The sequence below is a fragment of the Oncorhynchus mykiss genome, chromosome 26, assembly GCF_013265735.2.
Source record: "Oncorhynchus mykiss isolate Arlee chromosome 26, USDA_OmykA_1.1, whole genome shotgun sequence".
Classification (NCBI taxonomy): Eukaryota; Metazoa; Chordata; class Actinopteri; order Salmoniformes; family Salmonidae; genus Oncorhynchus; species Oncorhynchus mykiss.
In genome coordinates, this window is record NC_048590.1 from 2,373,004 (window position 1) to 2,393,493 (window position 20,490).

Here is a 20,490-nt window from a genome sequence, read left to right on the forward strand (position 1 = left end):
TAGAACATACTGACCTCCCTCGGCTGACTACACCACTAGGATAGTGGTACACACTGGCCTCCCTCGGCTGACTACACCACTAGGACAGTAGAACATACTGACCTCCCTCGGCTGACTACACCACTAGGATAGTGGTACACACTGGCCTACCTCGGCTGACTACACCACTAGGACAGTAGAACATACTGACCCCCCCGGCTGACTACACCACTAGGACAGTGGTACATACTGACCTCCCTCGGCTGACTACACCACTAGGATAGTGGTACATACTGGCCTCCCTCGGCTGACTACACCACTAGGATAGTGGTACATACTGACCTCCCTCGGCTGACTACACCACTAGAACAGTAGTACATACTGACCTCCCTCGGCCTCCCGGCTGACTACACCACTAGGATAGTGGTACATACTGGCCTCCCTCGGCTGACTACACCACTAGGATAGTAGTACATACTGACCTCCCTCGGCTGACTACACTACTAGGATAGTGGTACATACTGACCTCCCTCGGCCTCCCGGCTGACTACACCACTAGGACAGTAGTACATGCTGACCTCCCTCGGCTGACTACACCACTAGGATAGTGGTACACACTGGCCTCCCTCGGCTGACTACACCACTAGGACAGTAGAACATACTGACCTCCCTCGGCTGACTACACCACTAGGATAGTGGTACACACTGGCCTCCCTCTGCTGACTACACCACTAGGACAGTATAACATACTGACCTCCCTCGGCTGACTACACCACTAGGATAGTTGTACATACTGGCCTCCCTCAGCTGACTACACCACTAGGATAGTGGTACATACCGTCTCCCTCGGCTGACTACACTACTAGGATAGTGGTACATACTGACCTCCCTCGGCTGACTACACTACTAGGATAGTGGTACATACTGACCTCCCTCGTCTGACTACACCACTAGGACAGTGGTACATACTGACCTCCCTCGGCTGACTACACTACTAGGATAGTGGTACATACTGACCTCTCTCGGCTGACTACACTACTAGGATAGTGGTACATACTGACCTCCCTCGGCCTCCCGGCTGACTACACCACTAGGAAGGTAGTACATGCTGACCTCCCTCGGCTGACTACACCACTAGGATAGTGGTACACACTGGCCTCCCTCGGCTGACTACACCACTAGGACAGTAGAACATACTGATCCCCCTCGGCTGACTACACCACTAGGACAGTGGTACATACTGACCTCCCTCGGCTGACTACACCACTAGGATAGTGGTACATACTGGCCTCCCTCGGCTGACTACACCACTAGGATAGTGGTACATACTGACCTCCCTCGGCTGACTACACCACTAGGACAGTGGTACATACTGACCTCCCTCGGCTGACTACACCACTAGGATAGTGGTACATACTGGCCTCCCTCGGCTGACTACACCACTAGGATAGTAGTACATACTGACCTCCCTCGGCTGACTACACTACTAGGATTGTGGTACATACTGACCTCCCTCGGCCTCCCGGCTGACTACACCACTAGGATAGTAGTACACACTGACCTCCCTCGTCCTCCCGGCTGACTACACCACTAGGATAGTGGTACATACTGGCCTCCCTCGGCTGACTACACCACTAGGATAGTAGTACATACTGACCTCCCTCGTCTGACTACACTACTAGGACAGTGGTACATACTGACCTCCCTCGTCTGACTACACCACTAGGACAGTGTTACATACTGACCTCCCTCGGCTGACTACACCACTAGGACAGTGGTACATACTGACCTCCCTCGGCTGACTACACCACTAGGACAGCAGTACATACTGGCCTCCCTCGGCCTCCCGGCTGACTGGCTTCATACCTGTCCTGATAGTTACTGACCCTGGCTTCATACCTGTCCTGATAGTTACTGACCCTGGCTTCATACTTGTCCTGATAGTTACTGACCCTGGCTTCATACCTGTCCTGATAGTTACTGACCCTGGTTTCACACCTGTCCTGACAGTTACTGACCCTGGCTTCACACCTGTCCTGATAGTTACTGACCCTGGCTTCATACCTGTCCTGATAGTTACTGACCCTGACTTCACACCTGTCCTGATATAATTACTGACCCTGACTTCACACATGTCCTGATAGTTACTGACCCTGGCTTTATACCTGTCCTGATAGTTACTGACCCTGGCTTTATACCTGTCCTGACAGTTACTGACCCTGGCTTCACACCTGTCCTGATAGTTACTGACCCTGGCTTTATACCTGTCCTGATAGTTACTGACCCTGACTTCACACCTGTCCTGATAGTTACTGACCCTGGTTTCACACCTGTCCTGACAGTTACTGACCCTGGCTTCATACCTGTCCTTATAGTTACTGACCCTGGCTTCATACCTGTCCTGACAGTTACTGACCCTGACTTCACACCTGTCCAGATAGTTACTGACCCTGGTTTCACACCTGTCCTGACAGTTACTGACCCTGACTTCACACCTGCGCTGATATAATTACTGACCCTGGCTTCACACCTGTCCTGATAGTTACTGACCCTGGCTTTATACCTGTCCTGATATAATTACTGACTCTGACTTTACACCTGTCCTGATAGTTACTGACCCTGACTTCACACCTGTCCTGATAGTTACTGACCCTGGCTTCACACCTGTCCTGATAGTTACTGACCCTGGCTTTATACCTGTCCTGATATAATTACTGACTCTGACTTTACACCTGTCCTGATATAATTACTGACTCTGACTTCACACAGACACACCCGTCCACAATCACGCCGTCAAATGCAGACTTACAAGTCCTTACATACACACACACACACACACACACACACACACACACACACACACACACACACACCTCCCTGCCCTGTGATCGTTGGCTGCTCTCCCAGTCTGGGCTGCATGCTGGGTTTGGGTAACCATGGTGACGCTCTGTTAGGCTTGGCCTGGGTTGTCTGGCTGTGACCAAAACCCAGCAGCTGACGGGATGGACATCTACCCACCAGCTGCACCTGGCACACTCACAAAGAACCCCGTCCTGCAACACACACACACACAGTAGTCCCATCAAACCACAGCTCTGGCCCCGGCCCAGTCCACATGGGCTCTGGTTGAAAGTAGTGCCCTATATAGGGAATAAGGCTCTGGTTGAAAGTAGTGCACTATATAGGGAATAGGGCTCTGGTTGAAAGTAGTGCCCTATATAGGGAATAAGGCTCTGGTTGAAAGTAGTGCACTATATAGGGAATAGGGCTCTGGTTGAAAGTAGTGCCCTATATAGGGAATAGGGCTCTGGTCTAATGTAGTGCACTATATAGGGAATAGGGCTCTGGTCTATAGTAGTACCACTATATAGGGAATAGGGCTCTGGTCTGTAGTAGTACCACTATATAGGGAATAGGGCTCTGGTCTATAGTAGTACCACTATATAGGGAATAGGGCTCTGGTCTATAGTAGTACCACTATATAGGGAATAGGGCTCTGGTATATAGTAGTACCACTATATAGGGAATAGGTATCTGGTCTATAGTAGTACCACTATATAGGGAATAGGGCTCTGGTCTATAGTAGTACCACTATATAGGGAATAGGGTTGTATTTGGGACATAGGCTCTCTGTCTAACCGAACTATAACCCACCTTATAAAACACAGTGCTCTCCTATAACTCACAGCAGGCTGACAAAACCACAAGGATTCCTCATAACCAATCCCAAGCTGAGCCCTGAGGCTCAGTGAAACCTCACCCAGACTCCAACCATCTCACTGAATCCTCACCAGACCCTAACCACCTCACTGAAACCTAACCCAGACTCTAACCACCTCACTGAAACCTCACCCAGACTCTAACCACCTCACTGAAACCTCACCCAGACTCTAACCACCTCACTGAAACCTCACCTCACCCAGACCCTAACCATCTCACTGAAACCTCGCCTCACCCTAACCCTGTCTGTCTGTCTGTCTGTCTGTCTGTTCATTTCATCACTACAGGGTGCTGTCTGTCTGTTCCATCTGGACTGGCTCAGGTCTCTTCAGTTCCTCCTGGACTCTGTCCAGTCAGTGATGCCCTCATTTAGCCATTTCACTCCATAATCCCTCTCTCACTTTCTCTCTCTCTCTCTCCCCCTCTCTCTCTCTCTCTTTAACTCTCTCTACCTCTTTCTCTTTCTCCCTACACCTATCTCTCTCTCTCTCTCCTCTCTATTCTTCTCCCTACCTCTCTCTCTCTCTCTCCTTCTCTCTCTCTTCTTCTCCCTACCTCTCTCTACCTCTTTCTCTCTCTCCTTCTCCCTACCTCTCTCTCTTTCTCTCTCTCTCTCTCCTTCTCTTTAACTCTCCCTGCCTCTCCCTACCTATTTTCTCTCTCTCAGGATGTAAGCTACTCAGGGACTCTGGGCTATACCAACCCTGAGATGGAGGTGGAGGATCCTACCACCATGGCTGCAGCGCGGGGGGGGCTAGAGTGAGTTGTTATTCTGTTCACTTGTGGTTAAAGTTGCAAAATTCCACTAACTTTCCCATAATTCCCCTGCTGGTTTTCCTGCGTGGAGGACTTCTGAATTTCCTGCGTATTCCCTCCTGACACAGATTTTCTAGAAAACCTGAGAATTTGGGGAAAGTTACCAGAATGTGACAACCCTAGTGGCGGTGCTGAATGGTAATGTCCTTCTTTAACTGGCTGCTGGGAGTTTCATCCACACGCCTCAGTCCCTCCGGTGCCTTGGACAGCCTGTAGTTTGTTTAGTAGTAGTAGTATCTGTAAATCTGCCCGTTAACCTCGTTAAAGAATACACACTTTAATGGCTATTTAGTGGGATGTTCCCCTTTAGCTGGCTTGTAAAATCTGTTGATATGTTGTTTTAGTCCAAACCCACGGGATGATGTCAGTTGTACTGAACTGGTTTTATGAGGTTTGGACTGACACTAGTGGGACAGACAACAGGATCTGGTTGTATATGAGGTTTGGACCGACACTAGTGGGACAGACAACAGGATCTGGTTGTATATGAGGTTTGGACCGACACTAGTGGGAGAGACAACAGGATCTGGTTGTATATGAGGTTTGGACCGACACTAGTGGGACAGACAACAGAACTGGTTGTATATGAGGTTTGGACCGACACTAGTGGGACAGACAACAGGATCTGGTTGTATATGAGGTTTGGACCGACACTAGTGGGACAGACAACAGAACTGGTTGTATATGAGGTTTGGACCGACACTAGTGGGACAGACAACAGAACTGGTTGTATATGAGGTTTGGACCGACACTAGTGGGACAGACAACAGGATCTGGTTGTATATGAGGTTTGGACCGACACTAGTGGGACAGACAACAGGATCTGGTTGTATATGAGGTTTGGACCGACACTAGTGGGAGAGACAACAGGATCTGGTTGTATATGAGGTTTGGACCGACACTAGTGGGACAGACAACAGAACTGGTTGTATATGAGGTTTGGACCGACACTAGTGGGACAGACAACAGGATCTGGTTGTATATGAGGTTTGGACCGACACTAGTGGGACAGACATCAGATCTGGTTGTATATGAGGTTTGGGTGACTCTAGTGGGACAGACAACAGGATCTGGTTGTATATGAGGTTTGGACCGACACTAGTGGGACAGACAACAGGATCTGGTTGTATGAGGTTTGGGTGACTCTAGTGGGACAGACAACAGGATCTGGTTGTATGAGGTTTGGGTGACTCTAGTGGGACAGACAACAGGATCTGGTTGTATATGAGGTTTGGACCGACACTAGTGGGACAGACAACAGGATCTGGTTATATATGAGGTTTGGACCGACACTAGTGGGACAGACAACAGGATCTGGTTGTATATGAGGTTTGGACCGACACTAGTGGGAGAGACAACAGGATCTGGTTGTATATGAGGTTTGGGTGACTCTAGTGGGACAGACAACAGGATCTGGTTGTATATGAGGTTTGGGTGACTCTAGTGGGACAGACAACAGGATCTGGTTGTATATGAGGTTTGGGTGACTCTAGTGGGACAGACAACAGGATCTGGTTGTATATGAGGTTTGGGTGACTCTAGTGGGACAGACAACAGGATCTGGTTGTATATGAGGTTTGGGTGACTCTAGTGGGACAGACAACAGGATCTGGTTGTATGTGAGGTTTGGGTGACTCTAGTGGGAGAGACAACAGGATCTGGTTGTATGTGAGGTTTGGGTGACTCTAGTGGGAGAGACAACAGGATCTGGTTGTATATGAGGTTTGGGTGACTCTAGTGGGACAGACAACAGGATCTGGTTGTATATGAGGTTTGGGTGACTCTAGTGGGACAGACAACAGGATCTGGTTGTATATGAGGTTTGGGTGACTCTAGTGGGAGAGACAACAGGATCTGGTTGTATATGAGGTTTGGACCGACACTAGTGGGAGAGACAACAGGATCTGGTTGTATATGAGGTTTGGACCGACACTAGTGGGACAGACAACAGGATCTGGTTGTATATGAGGTTTGGACCGACACTAGTGGGACAGACAACAGGATCTGGTTGTATGTGAGGTTTGGGTGACTCTAGTGGGACAGACAACAGGATCTGGTTGTATGTGAGGTTTGGGTGACTCTAGTGGGACAGACAACAGATCTGGTTGTATATGAGGTTTGGACCGACACTAGTGGGACAGACAACAGGATCTGGTTGTATATGAGGTTTGGACCGACACTAGTGGGACAGACATCAGATCTGGTTGTATATGAGGTTTGGACCGACACTAGTGGGACAGACAACAGAACTGGTTGTATGTGAGGTTTGGGTGACTCTAGTGGGACAGACAACAGGATCTGGTTGTATGTGAGGTTTGGGTGACTCTAGTGGGACAGACAACAGATCTGGTTGTATATGAGGTTTGGGTGACTCTAGTGGGACAGACAACAGGATCTGGTTGTATATGAGGTTTGGACCGACACTAGTGGGAGAGACAACAGGATCTGGTTGTATATGAGGTTTGGACCGACACTAGTGGGACAGACAACAGGATCTGGTTGTATATGAGGTTTGGACCGACACTAGTGGGACAGACAACAGGATCTGGTTGTATGTGAGGTTTGGGTGACTCTAGTGGGACAGACAACAGGATCTGGTTGTATGTGAGGTTTGGGTGACTCTAGTGGGACAGACAACAGGATCTGGTTGTATATGAGGTTTGGGTGACACTAGTGGGATAGACAACAGGATCTGGTTGTATATGAGGTTTGGGTGACTCTAGTGGGACAGACATCAGATCTGGTTGTATATGAGGTTTGGGTGACACTAGTGGGACAGACAACAGGATCTGGTTGTATATGAGGTTTGGGTGACTCTAGTGGGACAGACAACAGGATCTGGTTGTATATGAGGTTTGGACCGACACTAGTGGGAGAGACAACAGGATCTGGTTGTATATGAGGTTTGGACCGACACTAGTGGGACAGACAACAGGATCTGGTTGTATATGAGGTTTGGGTGACTCTAGTGGGACAGACAACAGGATCTGGTTGTATATGAGGTTTGGGTGACTCTAGTGGGACAGACAACAGGATCTGGTTGTATATGAGGTTTGGGTGACTCTAGTGGGACAGACAACAGGATCTGGTTGTATATGAGGTTTGGGTGACTCTAGTGGGACAGACAACAGGATCTGGTTGTATATGAGGTTTGGGTGACTCTAGTGGGACAGACAACAGGATCTGGTTGTATATGAGGTTTGGGTGACTCTAGTGGGACAGACAACAGGATCTGGTTGTATATGAGGTTTGGGTGACTCTAGTGGGACAGACAACAGGATCTGGTTGTATGTGAGGTTTGGGTGACTCTAGTGGGACAGACAACAGGATCTGGTTGTATGTGAGGTTTGGGTGACTCTAGTGGGACAGACAACAGGATCTGGTTGTATATGAGGTTTGGGTGACTCTAGTGGGACAGACAACAGGATCTGGTTGTATATGAGGTTTGGGTGACACTAGTGGGACAGACAACAGGATCTGGTTGTATATGAGGTTTGGACCGACACTAGTGGGACAGACAACAGGATCTGGTTGTATATGAGGTTTGGACCGACACTAGTGGGACAGACAACAGATCTGGTTGTATATGAGGTTTGGACCGACACTAGTGGGACAGACAACAGGATCTGGTTGTATGTGAGGTTTGGGTGACTCTAGTGGGACAGACAACAGGATCTGGTTGTATATGAGGTTTGGGTGACTCTAGTGGGACAGACAACAGGATCTGGTTGTATATGAGGTTTGGGTGACACTAGTGGGACAGACAACAGGATCTGGTTGTATATGAGGTTTGGACCGACACTAGTGGGACAGACAACAGGATCTGGTTGTATATGAGGTTTGGACCGACACTAGTGGGACAGACAACAGATCTGGTTGTATATGAGGTTTGGACCGACACTAGTGGGACAGACAACAGGATCTGGTTGTATATGAGGTTTGGGTGACACTAGTGGGACAGACAACAGGATCTGGTTGTATATGAGGTTTGGACCGACACTAGTGGGACAGACAACAGGATCTGGTTGTATATGAGGTTTGGACCGACACTAGTGGGACAGACATCAGATCTGGTTGTATATGAGGTTTGGACCGACACTAGTGGGACAGACATCAGATCTGGTTGTATATGAGGTTTGGGTGACTCTAGTGGGACAGACAACAGGATCTGGTTGTATATGAGGTTTGGACCGACACTAGTGGGAGAGACAACAGGATCTGGTTGTATATGAGGTTTGGACCGACACTAGTGGGACAGACAACAGGATCTGGTTGTATATGAGGTTTGGGTGACTCTAGTGGGACAGACAACAGATCTGGTTGTATATGAGGTTTGGGTGACTCTAGTGGGACAGACAACAGAACTGGTTGTATGAGGTTTGGACCGACACTAGTGGGACAGACAACAGATTTAGATTTAGATCTGGTTTTATATGAGGTTTGGGTGATGTGTCATGGTGACTAATACAATTAGTGTTGTTTGAAGGTTCCATAATATCTCTCTCTCTCTCTGTCTCAGAATGTGTTGTGTTCCTACCGCTGCTATGCTAACAGAATGTGTTGTGTTCCTACCGCTGCTATGCTAACAGAATGTGTTGTGTTCCTACCGCTGCTATGCTAACAGAATGTGTTCCTACCGCTGCTATGCTAACAGAATGTGTTGTGTTCCTACCGCTGCTATGCTAACAGAATGCGTTGTGTTCCTACCGCTGCTATGCTAACAGAATGTGTTGTGTTCCTACCGCTGCTATGCTAACAGAATGTGTTGTGTTCCTACCGCTGCTATGCTAACAGAATGTGTTCCTACCGCTGCTATGCTAACAGAATGTGTTCCTACCGCTGCAATGCTAACAGAATGTGTTGTGTTCCTACCGCTGCTATGCTAACAGAATGTGTTGTGTTCCTACCGCTGCTATGCTAACAGAATGTGTTCCTACCGCTGCTATGCTAACAGAATGTGTTCCTACCGCTGCTATGCTAACAGAATGTGTTCCTACCGCTGCTATGCTAACAGAATGTGTTGTGTTCCTACCGCTGCTATGCTAACAGAATGTGTTGTGTTCCTACCGCTGCTATGCTAACAGAATGTGTTCCTACCGCTGCTATGCTAACAGAATGTGTTGTGTTCCTACCGCTGCTACGCTAACATAATGTGTTGTGTTCCTACCGCTGCTACGCTAACAGAATGTGTTCCAACCGCTGCTACGCTAACAGAATGTGTTCCAACCGCTGCTATGCTAACAGAATGTGTTCCTACCGCTGCTATGCTAACAGAATGTGTTGTGTTCCTACCGCTGCTACGCTAACAGAATGTGTTGTGTTCCAACCGCTGCTACGCTAACAGAATGTGTTCCTACCGCTGCTACGCTAACAGAATGTGTTCCTACCGCTGCTACGCTAACAGAATGTGTTCCTACCGCTGCTACGCTAACAGAATGTGTTCCTACCGCTGCTATGCTAACAGAATGGGAACCTGAGTGCTTTAACCACAACATTCTTGATTTGCATGGTTGGAGCCGTGCTCCAGTCACTTAGCTAGCTACATTAAAAGCTCAATAAGCTGGGAAGGTGCAGCTAACACAGTCTTCTAAAATAGACTAAACAAAGACCAGCCAGCCACAGCTAAGAGGACAACAGACTCAGAGGGGTCCCTGACAGAGTTACTACTGGCCAAACCTGGCTGGAGGGAAAATGTTTTGGGACATGGGAGACATTTTAGAATAGGATTGGCCATTTTGTTCACTTAAAACCGGCCAAATCTACATTAAAAAGCCTGTTGTCAAACTGCTAACTCGCCCGGGCTTTTACGTTGTCTCTGTCCTTCACACAGTTGGCCGTGAGAGGTGACTGTTGTAACTAAGGCACAGTGTCAGGTGACTGTTGTAGTGGGTGTTGTAACTAAGGCACAGTGAGAGGTGACTGTTGTAGTGGGTGTTGTAACTAAGTTACAGTAAGAGGTGACTGTTGTAGTGGGTGTTGTAACTAAGGCACAGTGAGAGGTGACTTGTAGTGGGTGTTGTAACTAAGGCACAGTGAGAGGTGACTGTTGTAGTGGGTGTTGTAACTAAGGCACAGTGAGAGGTGACTGTTGTAGTGGGTGTTGTAACTAAGCCACAGTGTCAGGTGACTGTTGTAACTAAGGCACAGTGAGAGGTGACTGTTGTAGTGGGTGTTGTAACTAAGTTACAGTGAGAGGTGACTGTTGTAGTGGGTGTTGTAACTAAGGCACAGTGAGAGGTGACTGTTGTAACTAAGGCACAGTGAGAGGTGACTGTTGTAGTGGGTGTTGTAACTAAGGCACAGTGAGAGGTGACTGTTGTAGTGGGTGTTGTAACTAAGGCACAGTGAGAGGTGACTGTTGTAGTGGGTGTTGTAACTAAGGCACAGTGAGAGGTGACTGTTGTAGTGGGTGTTGTAACTAAGGCACAGTGAGAGGGGACTGTTGTAGTGGGTGTTGTAACTAAGGCACAGTGTCAGGTGACTGTTGTAACTAAGGCACAGTGAGAGGTGACTGTTGTAGTAGGTGTTGTAACTAAGGCACAATGTCAGGTGACTGTTGTAGTGGGTGTTGTAACTAAGGCACAGTGAGAGGTGACTGTTGTAGTGGGTGTTGTAACTAAGGCACAGTGAGAGGTGACTGTTGTAGTGGGTGTTGTAACTAAGGCACAGTGAGAGGTGACTGTTGTAGTGGGTGTTGTAACTAAGGCACAGTGAGAGGTGACTGTTGTAGTGGGTGTTGTAACTAAGGTACAGTGAAAGGTGACTGTTGTAACTAAGGCACAGTGAGAGGTGACTGTTGTAGTGGGTGTTGTAACTAAGGCACAGTGAGAGGTGACTGTTGTAGTGGGTGTTGTAACTTCCTGTCTGTGTTGCGGGTCAGGTACTATGGCAACGGCAGAGTTCATAGTTCATCCAGCAGGATGGTTGAAGAGGAGCAGTTACACACCGTCTCTACTGAGCACAGAGCTGCACCACGGAAACACGTCCAGGTACACACACACACACACACACACACACCGTCTCCACTGAGCACAGAGCTGCACCACGGAAACACATCCAGGTACACACACACACACATACACACACATACACACACACACACACACACACACACACCGTCTCTACCGAGCACAGAGCTGCACCAAGAAAACACATCCAGGTACACACACACACACACACACACACAATGTGTAAGAGAACACATAAACAAGGGTAAGAAATGAAGGCAATCATGGAACCAAAGCTATAACCACATCCTTCATTCTGACCTTCATGTGAATAATGTGTGTTGAAAGATGCTTCCTGGTCTCTGACCTTCATGTGAACCATGTGTGTGTGTTGAATGATGCTTCCTGGTCTCTGACCTTCATGTGAACCATGTGTGTGTTGAAAGATGCTTCCTGGTCTCTGACCTTCATGTGAACCATGTGTGTGTTGAAAGATGCTTCCTGGTCTCTGATCTTCATGTGAACCATGTGTGTGTTGAAAGATGCTTCCTGGTCTCTGACCTTCATGTGAACCATGTGTGTGTGTTGAATGATGCTTCCTGGTCTCTGACCTTCATGTGAACCATGTGTGTGTGTTGAAAGATGCTTCCTGGTCTCTGACCTTCATGTGAACCATGTGTGTGTTGAATGATGCTTCCTGGTCTCTGACCTTCATGTGAACCATGTGTGTGTGTTGAAAGATGCTTCCTGGTTTCTGACCTTCATGTGAACCATGTGTGTGTTGAAAGATGCTTCCTGGTCTCTGACCTTCATGTGAACCGTGTGTGTGTTGAATGATGCTTCCTGGTCTCTGACCTTCATGTGAACCATGTGTGTTGAAAGATGCTTCCTGGTCTCTGACCTTCATGTGAACCATGTGTGTGTTGAATGATGCTTCCTGGTCTCTGACCTTCATGTGAACCATGTGTGTTGAAAGATGCTTCCTGGTCTCTGACCTTCATGTGAACCATGTGTGTGTTGAAAGATGCTTCCTGGTCTCTGACCTTCATGTGAACCATGTGTGTTGAAAGATGCTTCCTGGTCTCTGACCTTCATGTGAACCATGTGTGTTGAAAGATGCTTCCTGGTCTCTGACCTTCATGTGAACCATGTGTGTGTTGAATGATGCTTCCTGGTCTCTGACCTTCATGTGAACCATGTGTGTGTTGAAAGATGCTTCCTGGTCTCTGACCTTCATGTGAACCATGTGTTTGTTGAATGATGCTTCCTGGTCTCTGACCTTCATGTGAACCATGTGTGTGTTGAAAGATGCTTCCTGGTCTCTGACCTTCATGTGAACCATGTGTGTGTTGAAAGATGCTTCCTGGTCTCTGACCTTCATGTGAACCATGTGTGTGTTGAATGATGCTTCCTGGTCTCTGACCTTCATGTGAACCATGTGTGTGTTGAATGATGCTTCCTGGTCTCTGACCTTCATGTGAACCATGTGTGTGTTGAATGATGCTTCCTGGTCTCTGACCTTCATGTGAACCATGTGTGTGTTGAAAGATGCTTCCTGGTCTCCTGTGTGTTTGCAGAAGAAAAAGAAGAAAGTCCACAAAGTGCCAGCGGAGGTGATCAACGACCGTTCCACTGAGACCAGCAGCAACAGAGACCCAGCCTTCAACACTACAGAACCTGGTGAGAACCACACACACACAAAGCCCCGGCCTTCAACACTACAGAACCTGGTGAGACCACACACACAAAGCCCCAGCCTTCAACATTACAGAACCTGGTGAGACCACACACACAAAGCCCTGGCCTTCAACACTACAGAACCTGGTGAGACCACACACACACAAAGCCCCGGCCTTCAACATTACAGAACCTGGTGAGACCACACACACACAAAGCCCCGGCCTTCAACATTACAGAACCTGGTGAGACCACACACACAAAGCCCCAGCCTTCAACACTACAGAACCTGGTGAGACCACACACACAAAGCCCTGGCCTTCAACACTACAGAACCTGGTGAGACCATACACACACAAAGCCCCGACCTTCAACACTACAGAACCTGGTGAGACCACACACACAAAGCCCCGGCCTTCAACACTACAGAACCTGGTGAGACCACACACACAAAGCCCCGGCCTTCAACACTACAGAACCACACACACAAAGCCCCGGCCTTCAACAGTACAGAACCTGGTGAGACCACACACACAAAGCCCCGGCCTTCAACACTACAGAACCTGGTGAGACCACACACACAAAGCCCCGACCTTCAACACTACAGAACCACACACACAAAGCCCCGGCCTTCAACAGTACAGAACCTGGTGAGACCACACACACACAAAGCCCCAGCCTTCAACACTACAGAACCTGGTGAGACCACACACACAAAGCCCCGGCCTTCAACACTACAGAACCTGGTGAGACATGCTGATACAGCATTAGTCAGTCCTCTGCTACTTGACATGCTGATATAACATTAGTCCTCTGCTACTTGGCATGCTGATATAGCATTAGTCAGTCCTCTGCTACTTGACATGCTGATATAGCATTAGTCAGTCCTCTGCTACTTGACATGCTGATATATAGTTAGGCAGTCCTCTGCTACTTGGCATGCTGATATAACATTAGTCAGTCCTCTGCTACTTGACATGCTGATATAACATTAGTCAGTCTTCTGCTACTTGACATGCTGATATATAGTTAGTCAGTCCTCTGCTACTTGACATGCTGATATAGCATTAGTCCTCTGCTACTTGACATGCTGATATAACATTAGTCCTCTGCTACTTGACATGCTGATATAACATTAGTCCCCTGCTACTTGACATGCTGATATAACATTAGTCCTCTGCTACTTGACATGCTGATATAACATTAGTCAGTCCTCTGCTACTTGACATGCTGATATAACATTAGTCCTCTGCTACTTGACATGCTGATATAACATTAGTCCTCTGCTACTTGACATGCTGATATAACATTAGTCCTCTGCTACTTGACATGCTGATATAACATTAGTCCTCTGCTACTTGACATGCTGATATAACATTAGTCAGTCTTCTGCTACTTGACATGCTGATATATAGTTAGTCAGTCCTCTGCTACTTGACATGCTGATATAGCATTAGTCCTCTGCTACTTGACATGCTGATATAACATTAGTCCTCTGCTCCTTGACATGCTGATATAACATTAGTCCTCTGCTACTTGACATGCTGATATAACATTAGTCCTCTGCTCCTTGACATGCTGATATAGCATTAGTCCTCTGCTACTTGACATGCAGATATAACATTAGTCCTCTGCTACTTGACATGCTGATATAACATTAGTCCTCTTCTACTTGACATGCTGATATAACATTAGTCCTCTGCTACTTGACATGCTGATATAACATTAGTCCTCTGCTACTTGACATGCTGATATAGCATCAGTCCTCTGCTACTTGACATGCTGATATAGCATTAGTCCTCTGCTACTTGACATGCTGATATAACATTAGTCCTCTGCTCCTTGACATGCTGATATAACATTAGTCCTCTGCTACTTGACATGCTGATATAGCATCAGTCCTCTGCTACTTGACATGCTGATATAGCATTAGTCCTCTGCTACTTGACATGCTGATATAACATTAGTCCTCTGCTACTTGACATGCTGATATAGCATTAGTCCTCTGCTACTTGAAGTGACATGAGTGTATCTGTTGGTAAACACAAAGCCTGTGTTAAACAGAATGCTTTAGAACGCATTATAAGCATGTATGAGCCTTTATAATGTCTTATAACACGCCTTAATATGTCCTCTCTCTCTCTCAATGTATAGAATTGTCAACAGTCTGAAATGGTCTGTTATTTAGTCATTCTAAGACATTATAACGAGGTCATACTTACTACAGAACTAGAAGGAATATAGAACAGGCATCCTCTTTCAAGTCAATGATGTCATAATGGACAGCCATTTTTAGTGTACCCACAAATCGCCATGGTGAGAGGTTGGAGGCCTGTTCTATTGATTCTATTTCTATGCTCATGTATATTGAGTAGCAGCTCTGTGATGTGAATGTCTGTCCCTTTCCTGTCCTCCTCTGCTGTCCTCTCCTCTCTTCTCCTCTCTGTCCTCTCCTCTCTTCTCCTCTGCTGTCCTCCTCCTCTCTGTCCTCCTCCTCTCCTCTCTTCTCCTCTGCTGTCCTCCTCCTCTCCTCTCTGTCCTCCTACCTCTGTCCTCCTCCTCTCTTCTCCTCTGCTGTCCTCCTCCTCTCCTCTCTGTCCTCTTCCTCTCCTCTGTCCTCTCCTCTCTTCTCCTCTCTGTCCTCTCCTCTCTTCTCCTCTGCTGTCCTCCTCCTCTCCTCTCTGTCCTCCTCCTCTCCTCTCTTCTCCTCTGCTGTCCTCCTCCTCTCCTCTCTGTCCTCCTACCTCTGTCCTCCTCCTCTCTTCTCCTCTGCTGTCCTCCTCCTCTCCTCTCTGTCCTCCTCCTCTCCTCTCTTCTCCTCTGCTGTCCTCCTCCTCTCCTCTCTGTCCTCCTACCTCTGTCCTCCTCCTCTCTTCTCCTCTGCTGTCCTCCTCCTCTCCTCTCTGTCCTCCTACCTCTGTCCTCCTCCTCTCTTCTCCTCTGCTGTCCTCCTCCTCTCCTCTCTGTCCTCTTCCTCTCCTCTGTCCTCTCCTCTCTGTCCTCCTCCTCACCTCTCTGTCCTCCTCCTCTCTTCTCCTCTGCTGTCCTCCTCCTCTCCTCTCTGTCGTCCTCCTCTCCTCTCTGTCATCCTCCTGTCCTGTTCTCCAGTAGACTCCTGCAGTGTAACTCCAGTCCCCACATCCGTGTCCCACCTGTCCAGCTCCCTGAACCAGCACCTCTCCTTCCCCCTGCGGGCCTCCCAGCCCCCCACTAGCTCCCTACATCCTGGTCTCCAACCTGACCCCGTGCTGCCCGCCGGGCCCCCTGCTGAGTATCACTCTGACTCTGCAGAGTCCCTGGAGGAGATCCCCGTGGCGTTGGCACGACTGGGCACCTCCGCCGCGGCAGGAACGTCTACGGGTAGGACTGCAGCGTCTTCTCAACGCTCTCTACTGCTAACTGCAGCCCGACCCCATCCCTCGCCCCAGCCCCGGACCAAGAGGAAGTCCTCCGCACACAGCAGCAGGACAGGGGGAGGGGGGGAGCAGAGGTTTGAGATGGCTGCCCAGCCTCCTACGGTCTACGTCAGTAGGAGTAGTGGACAGCCGGGGGGAGGAGCCCAGCACCGGGACAACAAACACAGCAGCAGACAGGCCAGTAGGAGAGGCCTGGAGCAGCCTGGTCCTGGGTCCAGCTCCAACCATAGCTCCAGGGCAGGCACCCCAATGGCGTAGACTAGCTCCCCCAGGATGGGCCACTGCACACTGGGCCCCAGGATGGACCACTACACCCTGGGCTGGAGGGCTGGCTGGCTGTCTGACTGGTTGGCTGGCTGGCTGACTAGCTGGCTGACTGTCTGACTGACTGACTGACTGTCTGACTGACTGTCTGTTCTGCCTGGAAGAGCCTTGATACCACAGTCTCCACTATTCAACTATGACTACATCCCCAATGGCACCCTGTTCCCTATACAGTACACTACTTTAGACCAGAGCCCAATGGCACCCTGTTCCCTATGTAGTGCACTACTTTAGACCAGGACCCAATGGCACCCTGTTCCCTATATAGTACACTACTTTAGTCCAGGGCCCAATGGCACCCTGTACCCTATGTAGTGCACTACTTTAGACCAGAGCCCAATGGCACCCTGTTCCCTATATAGTACACTACTTTAGACCAGGACCCAATGGCACCCTGTTCCCTATATAGTACACTACTTTAGACCAGGACCCAATGGCACCCTGTTCTCTATATAGTGCACTACTTTAGACCAGAGCCCAATGGCACCCTGTTCCCTATATAGTACACTACTTTAGACCAGGACCCAATGGCACCCTGTTCCCTATATAGTACACTATTTTAGACCAGGACCCTATGGCACCCTGTACCCTATGTAGTGCACTACTTTAGACCACAGAGCCCTATGGCACCCTGTTCCCTATATAGTACACTACTTTAGACCAGGACCCAATGGCACCCTGTTCCCTATATAGTGCACTACTTTAGACCACAGAGCCCTATGGCACCCTGTTCCCTATATAGTACACTACTTTAGACCAGGACCCAATGGCACCCTGTTCTCTATATAGTGCACTACTTTAGACCAGAGCCCAATGGCACCCTGTTCCCTATATAGTACACTACTTTAGACCAGGACCCAATGGCACCCTGTTCCCTATATAGTACACTATTTTAGACCAGGACCCTATGGCACCCTGTACCCTATGTAGTGCACTACTTTAGACCAGAGCCCAATGGCACCCTGTTCCCTATATAGTACACTACTTTAGACCAGGGCCCAATGGCACCCTGTTCCCTATATAGTGCACTACTTTAGACCACAGAGCCCTATGGCACCCTGTTCCCTATATAGTACACTACTTTAGACCAGGACCCAATGGCACCCTGTTCCCTATATAGTGCACTACTTTAGACCACAGAGCCCTATGGCACCCTGTTCCCTATATAGTACACTACTTTAGACCAGGACCCAATGGCACCCTGTTCCCTATATAGTGCACTACTTTAGACCACAGAGCCCTATGGCACCCTGTTCCCTATATAGTACACTACTTTAGATCAGGACCCAATGGCACCCTGTTCCCTATATAGTGCACTACTTTAGACCACAGAGCCCTTAGCTCATAGGGTTCCATTTGAAATGCGTCCTATATGATTAAAATCCCCACAACACTAAATGGTACCTGTGTTCACGTCTTCAGGTTAACATCCTGTATCATAAAACACACAGCTTTTAGTATGATTCTACTTGTTCTTATTTCTTCCTGTTGAAGCGTCTTTCTGAATGAAGAATCCTTGGTGATTTGTACAGGAAGCAAGAAACCGTAACGTTCTGCCTTCCCAGGTCTACACTTTGTAAACTAATGTTACCTGTTCATCTTTTTCATGGAAACACCATTCATCGTGTTGGTGTGTTTTCTACCTGAATCCTTTAGTTTGTTTATTGTTATTGCTTACCCATCTGACTGTCTGTCTGACTGTCTGTCTGACTGACTGACTGACTGTCTGTCTGACTGTCTGTCTGTCTGTCTGACTGTCTGTCTGTCTGTCTGTCTGTCTGTCTGTCTGTCTGTCTGTCTGACTGTCTGTCTGACTGCTATGGTGACCGTCTGTCTGTCTGTCTGACTGTCTGTCTGACTGTCTGTCTGTCTGTCTGTCTGTCTGTCTGTCTGTCTGTCTGACTGTCTGACTGTCTGTCTGTCTGCTATGGTGACCGTCTGTCTGTCTGTCTGTCTGACTGTCTGTCTGTCTGACTGTCTGCTATGGTGACCGTCTGTCTGACTGTCTGTCTGACTGTCTGCTATGGTGACCGTCTGTCTGCCTGTCTGTCTGCGAGTGCTGAGCATTAACTGAGATCACAGTCATTTTTGCAGTTTTTAAAGAACTAATTGATGACATCGGAGCAATTATTTGAATTCCATTTATACTGAAAATATCAACGCGACCTGTAGTGTTTATAAAATTAATAAAAGGTCCCAGAAATGTTTCATATGCACAAAAAGCTCATTTCTCTCAAATGTTGTGCACAAATTTGTTTTCAGCCCTGTTAATGAGCATTTCTTCTTTGCCAAGATAATCTATCCACCTGACAGGTGTGGCATATTAAGAAGCTGATTAAACATTACACAGGTGCACCTTGTGCTGGGGACAATAAAAGGCCACTCTAAAATGTGCTGTTCTGTCACACAACACAATGCCACAGAGTGCAGGGATGTCCACCAGAACAGTTTGATTGTCTTGTCTGTCTGTTTGCCTGTCTGTTTGCCTGTCTGCTTGCCTGTCTGTCTGCATGCCTGTCTGTCTGTCTACCTGTCTGTCTGCCTGTGTCTGCCTGTCTGTATGCCTGTCTGTTTGCCTGTCTGTCTGTTTGCCTGCCTGTCTATATTCCTGTCTGTTTGCCTGTCTGTTTGCCTGTCTATATTCCTGTCTGTCTGCCTGTGTATGCCTGTCTGTCTGCCTGTGTATGCCTGCCTATATGCCTGTCTGTCTGCCTGTGTATGCCTGCCTGTCTGTTTGCCTGTCTGTTTGCCTGCCTGTCTATATTCCTGTCTGTCTGTCTGCCTGTCTGTTTGTCTGTCTGTCTGTCTGCCTGTCTGTCTGTATGCCTGTCTGTCTGTATGCCTGTCTGTCTGTCTGCCTGTCTGTCTGTATGCCTGTCTGTCTGTCTGCCTGTCTGTCTGCCTGTCTGTCTGTATGCCTGTCTGTCTGCCTGTCTGTCTGCTTGCCTGTCTGTCTGCCTGTCTGTCTGCCTGTCTGTTTGCCTGTCTGTCTGTTTGCCTGTCTGTCTGCCTGTCTGTTTGCCTGTCTGTCTGTCTGCCTGTCTGTCTGCCTGTCTGTCTGCTTGCCTGTCTGTCTGCCTGTCTGTATGCCTGTCTGCCTGTCTGTCTGTCTGCCTGTCTGTCTGTTTGTCTGTCTGCCTGTCTGTCTGCCTGTCTGTTTGCCTGTCTGTCTGCCTGTCTGTCTGTATACCTGTCTGTTTGCCTGTCTGTCTGCCTGTCTGTCTGTCTGTTTGTCTGTCTGCCTGTCTGTCTGCCTGTCTGTCTGTTTGCCTGTCTGCCTGCCTGTCTGTCTGCCTGTCTGTTTGTCTGTCTGCCTGTCTGTATGCCTGTCTATATTCCTGTCTGTCTGCCTGTCTGTCTGTATACCTGTCTGTCTACCTGTCTGTCTGTATACCTGGTTACACACTACTTGGATAGTTTTCCCCACCACTGTATGGAATCAAACTGAAACTCATATCAACATCCAATTGATCCCCTTTTCCACAGTGACGTCGGCTATCATTATTCTGCATTTTTACTGTGTCTGAATGGTTCATGATCTGTAAGGATGACATTTGAAGATCTGTGCCTTACTCAATTTTATTTGACAATTTTGTATCTTGTTAATAAAT

General features: G+C 48.2%; 1 protein-coding gene across 4 annotated transcripts in view; it reads left to right on the forward strand.

Moving 5' to 3' along the window:
• LOC118944438 (palmitoyltransferase ZDHHC1-like) overlaps positions 1 to 17,147 on the forward strand; it is an 89,952-nt gene extending 72,805 nt beyond the window's left edge. For 3 of the 4 annotated variants that reach the window (XM_036963703.1, XM_036963706.1, XM_036963704.1), the window contains exons 8-11: positions 4,367 to 4,458; positions 11,396 to 11,504; positions 13,040 to 13,142; positions 16,248 to 17,147. In XM_036963703.1, the coding sequence (XP_036819598.1) occupies positions 4,367 to 4,458; positions 11,396 to 11,504; positions 13,040 to 13,142; positions 16,248 to 16,813 (870 nt within the window). In that variant the 3' untranslated portion in view covers positions 16,814 to 17,147. The remainder of the gene's footprint in view (positions 1 to 4,366; positions 4,459 to 11,395; positions 11,505 to 13,039; positions 13,143 to 16,247) is intronic. The other variant, XM_036963705.1, reaches the window with a different exon arrangement.
• The last annotated feature ends 3,343 nt before the right edge of the window (positions 17,148 to 20,490 follow it).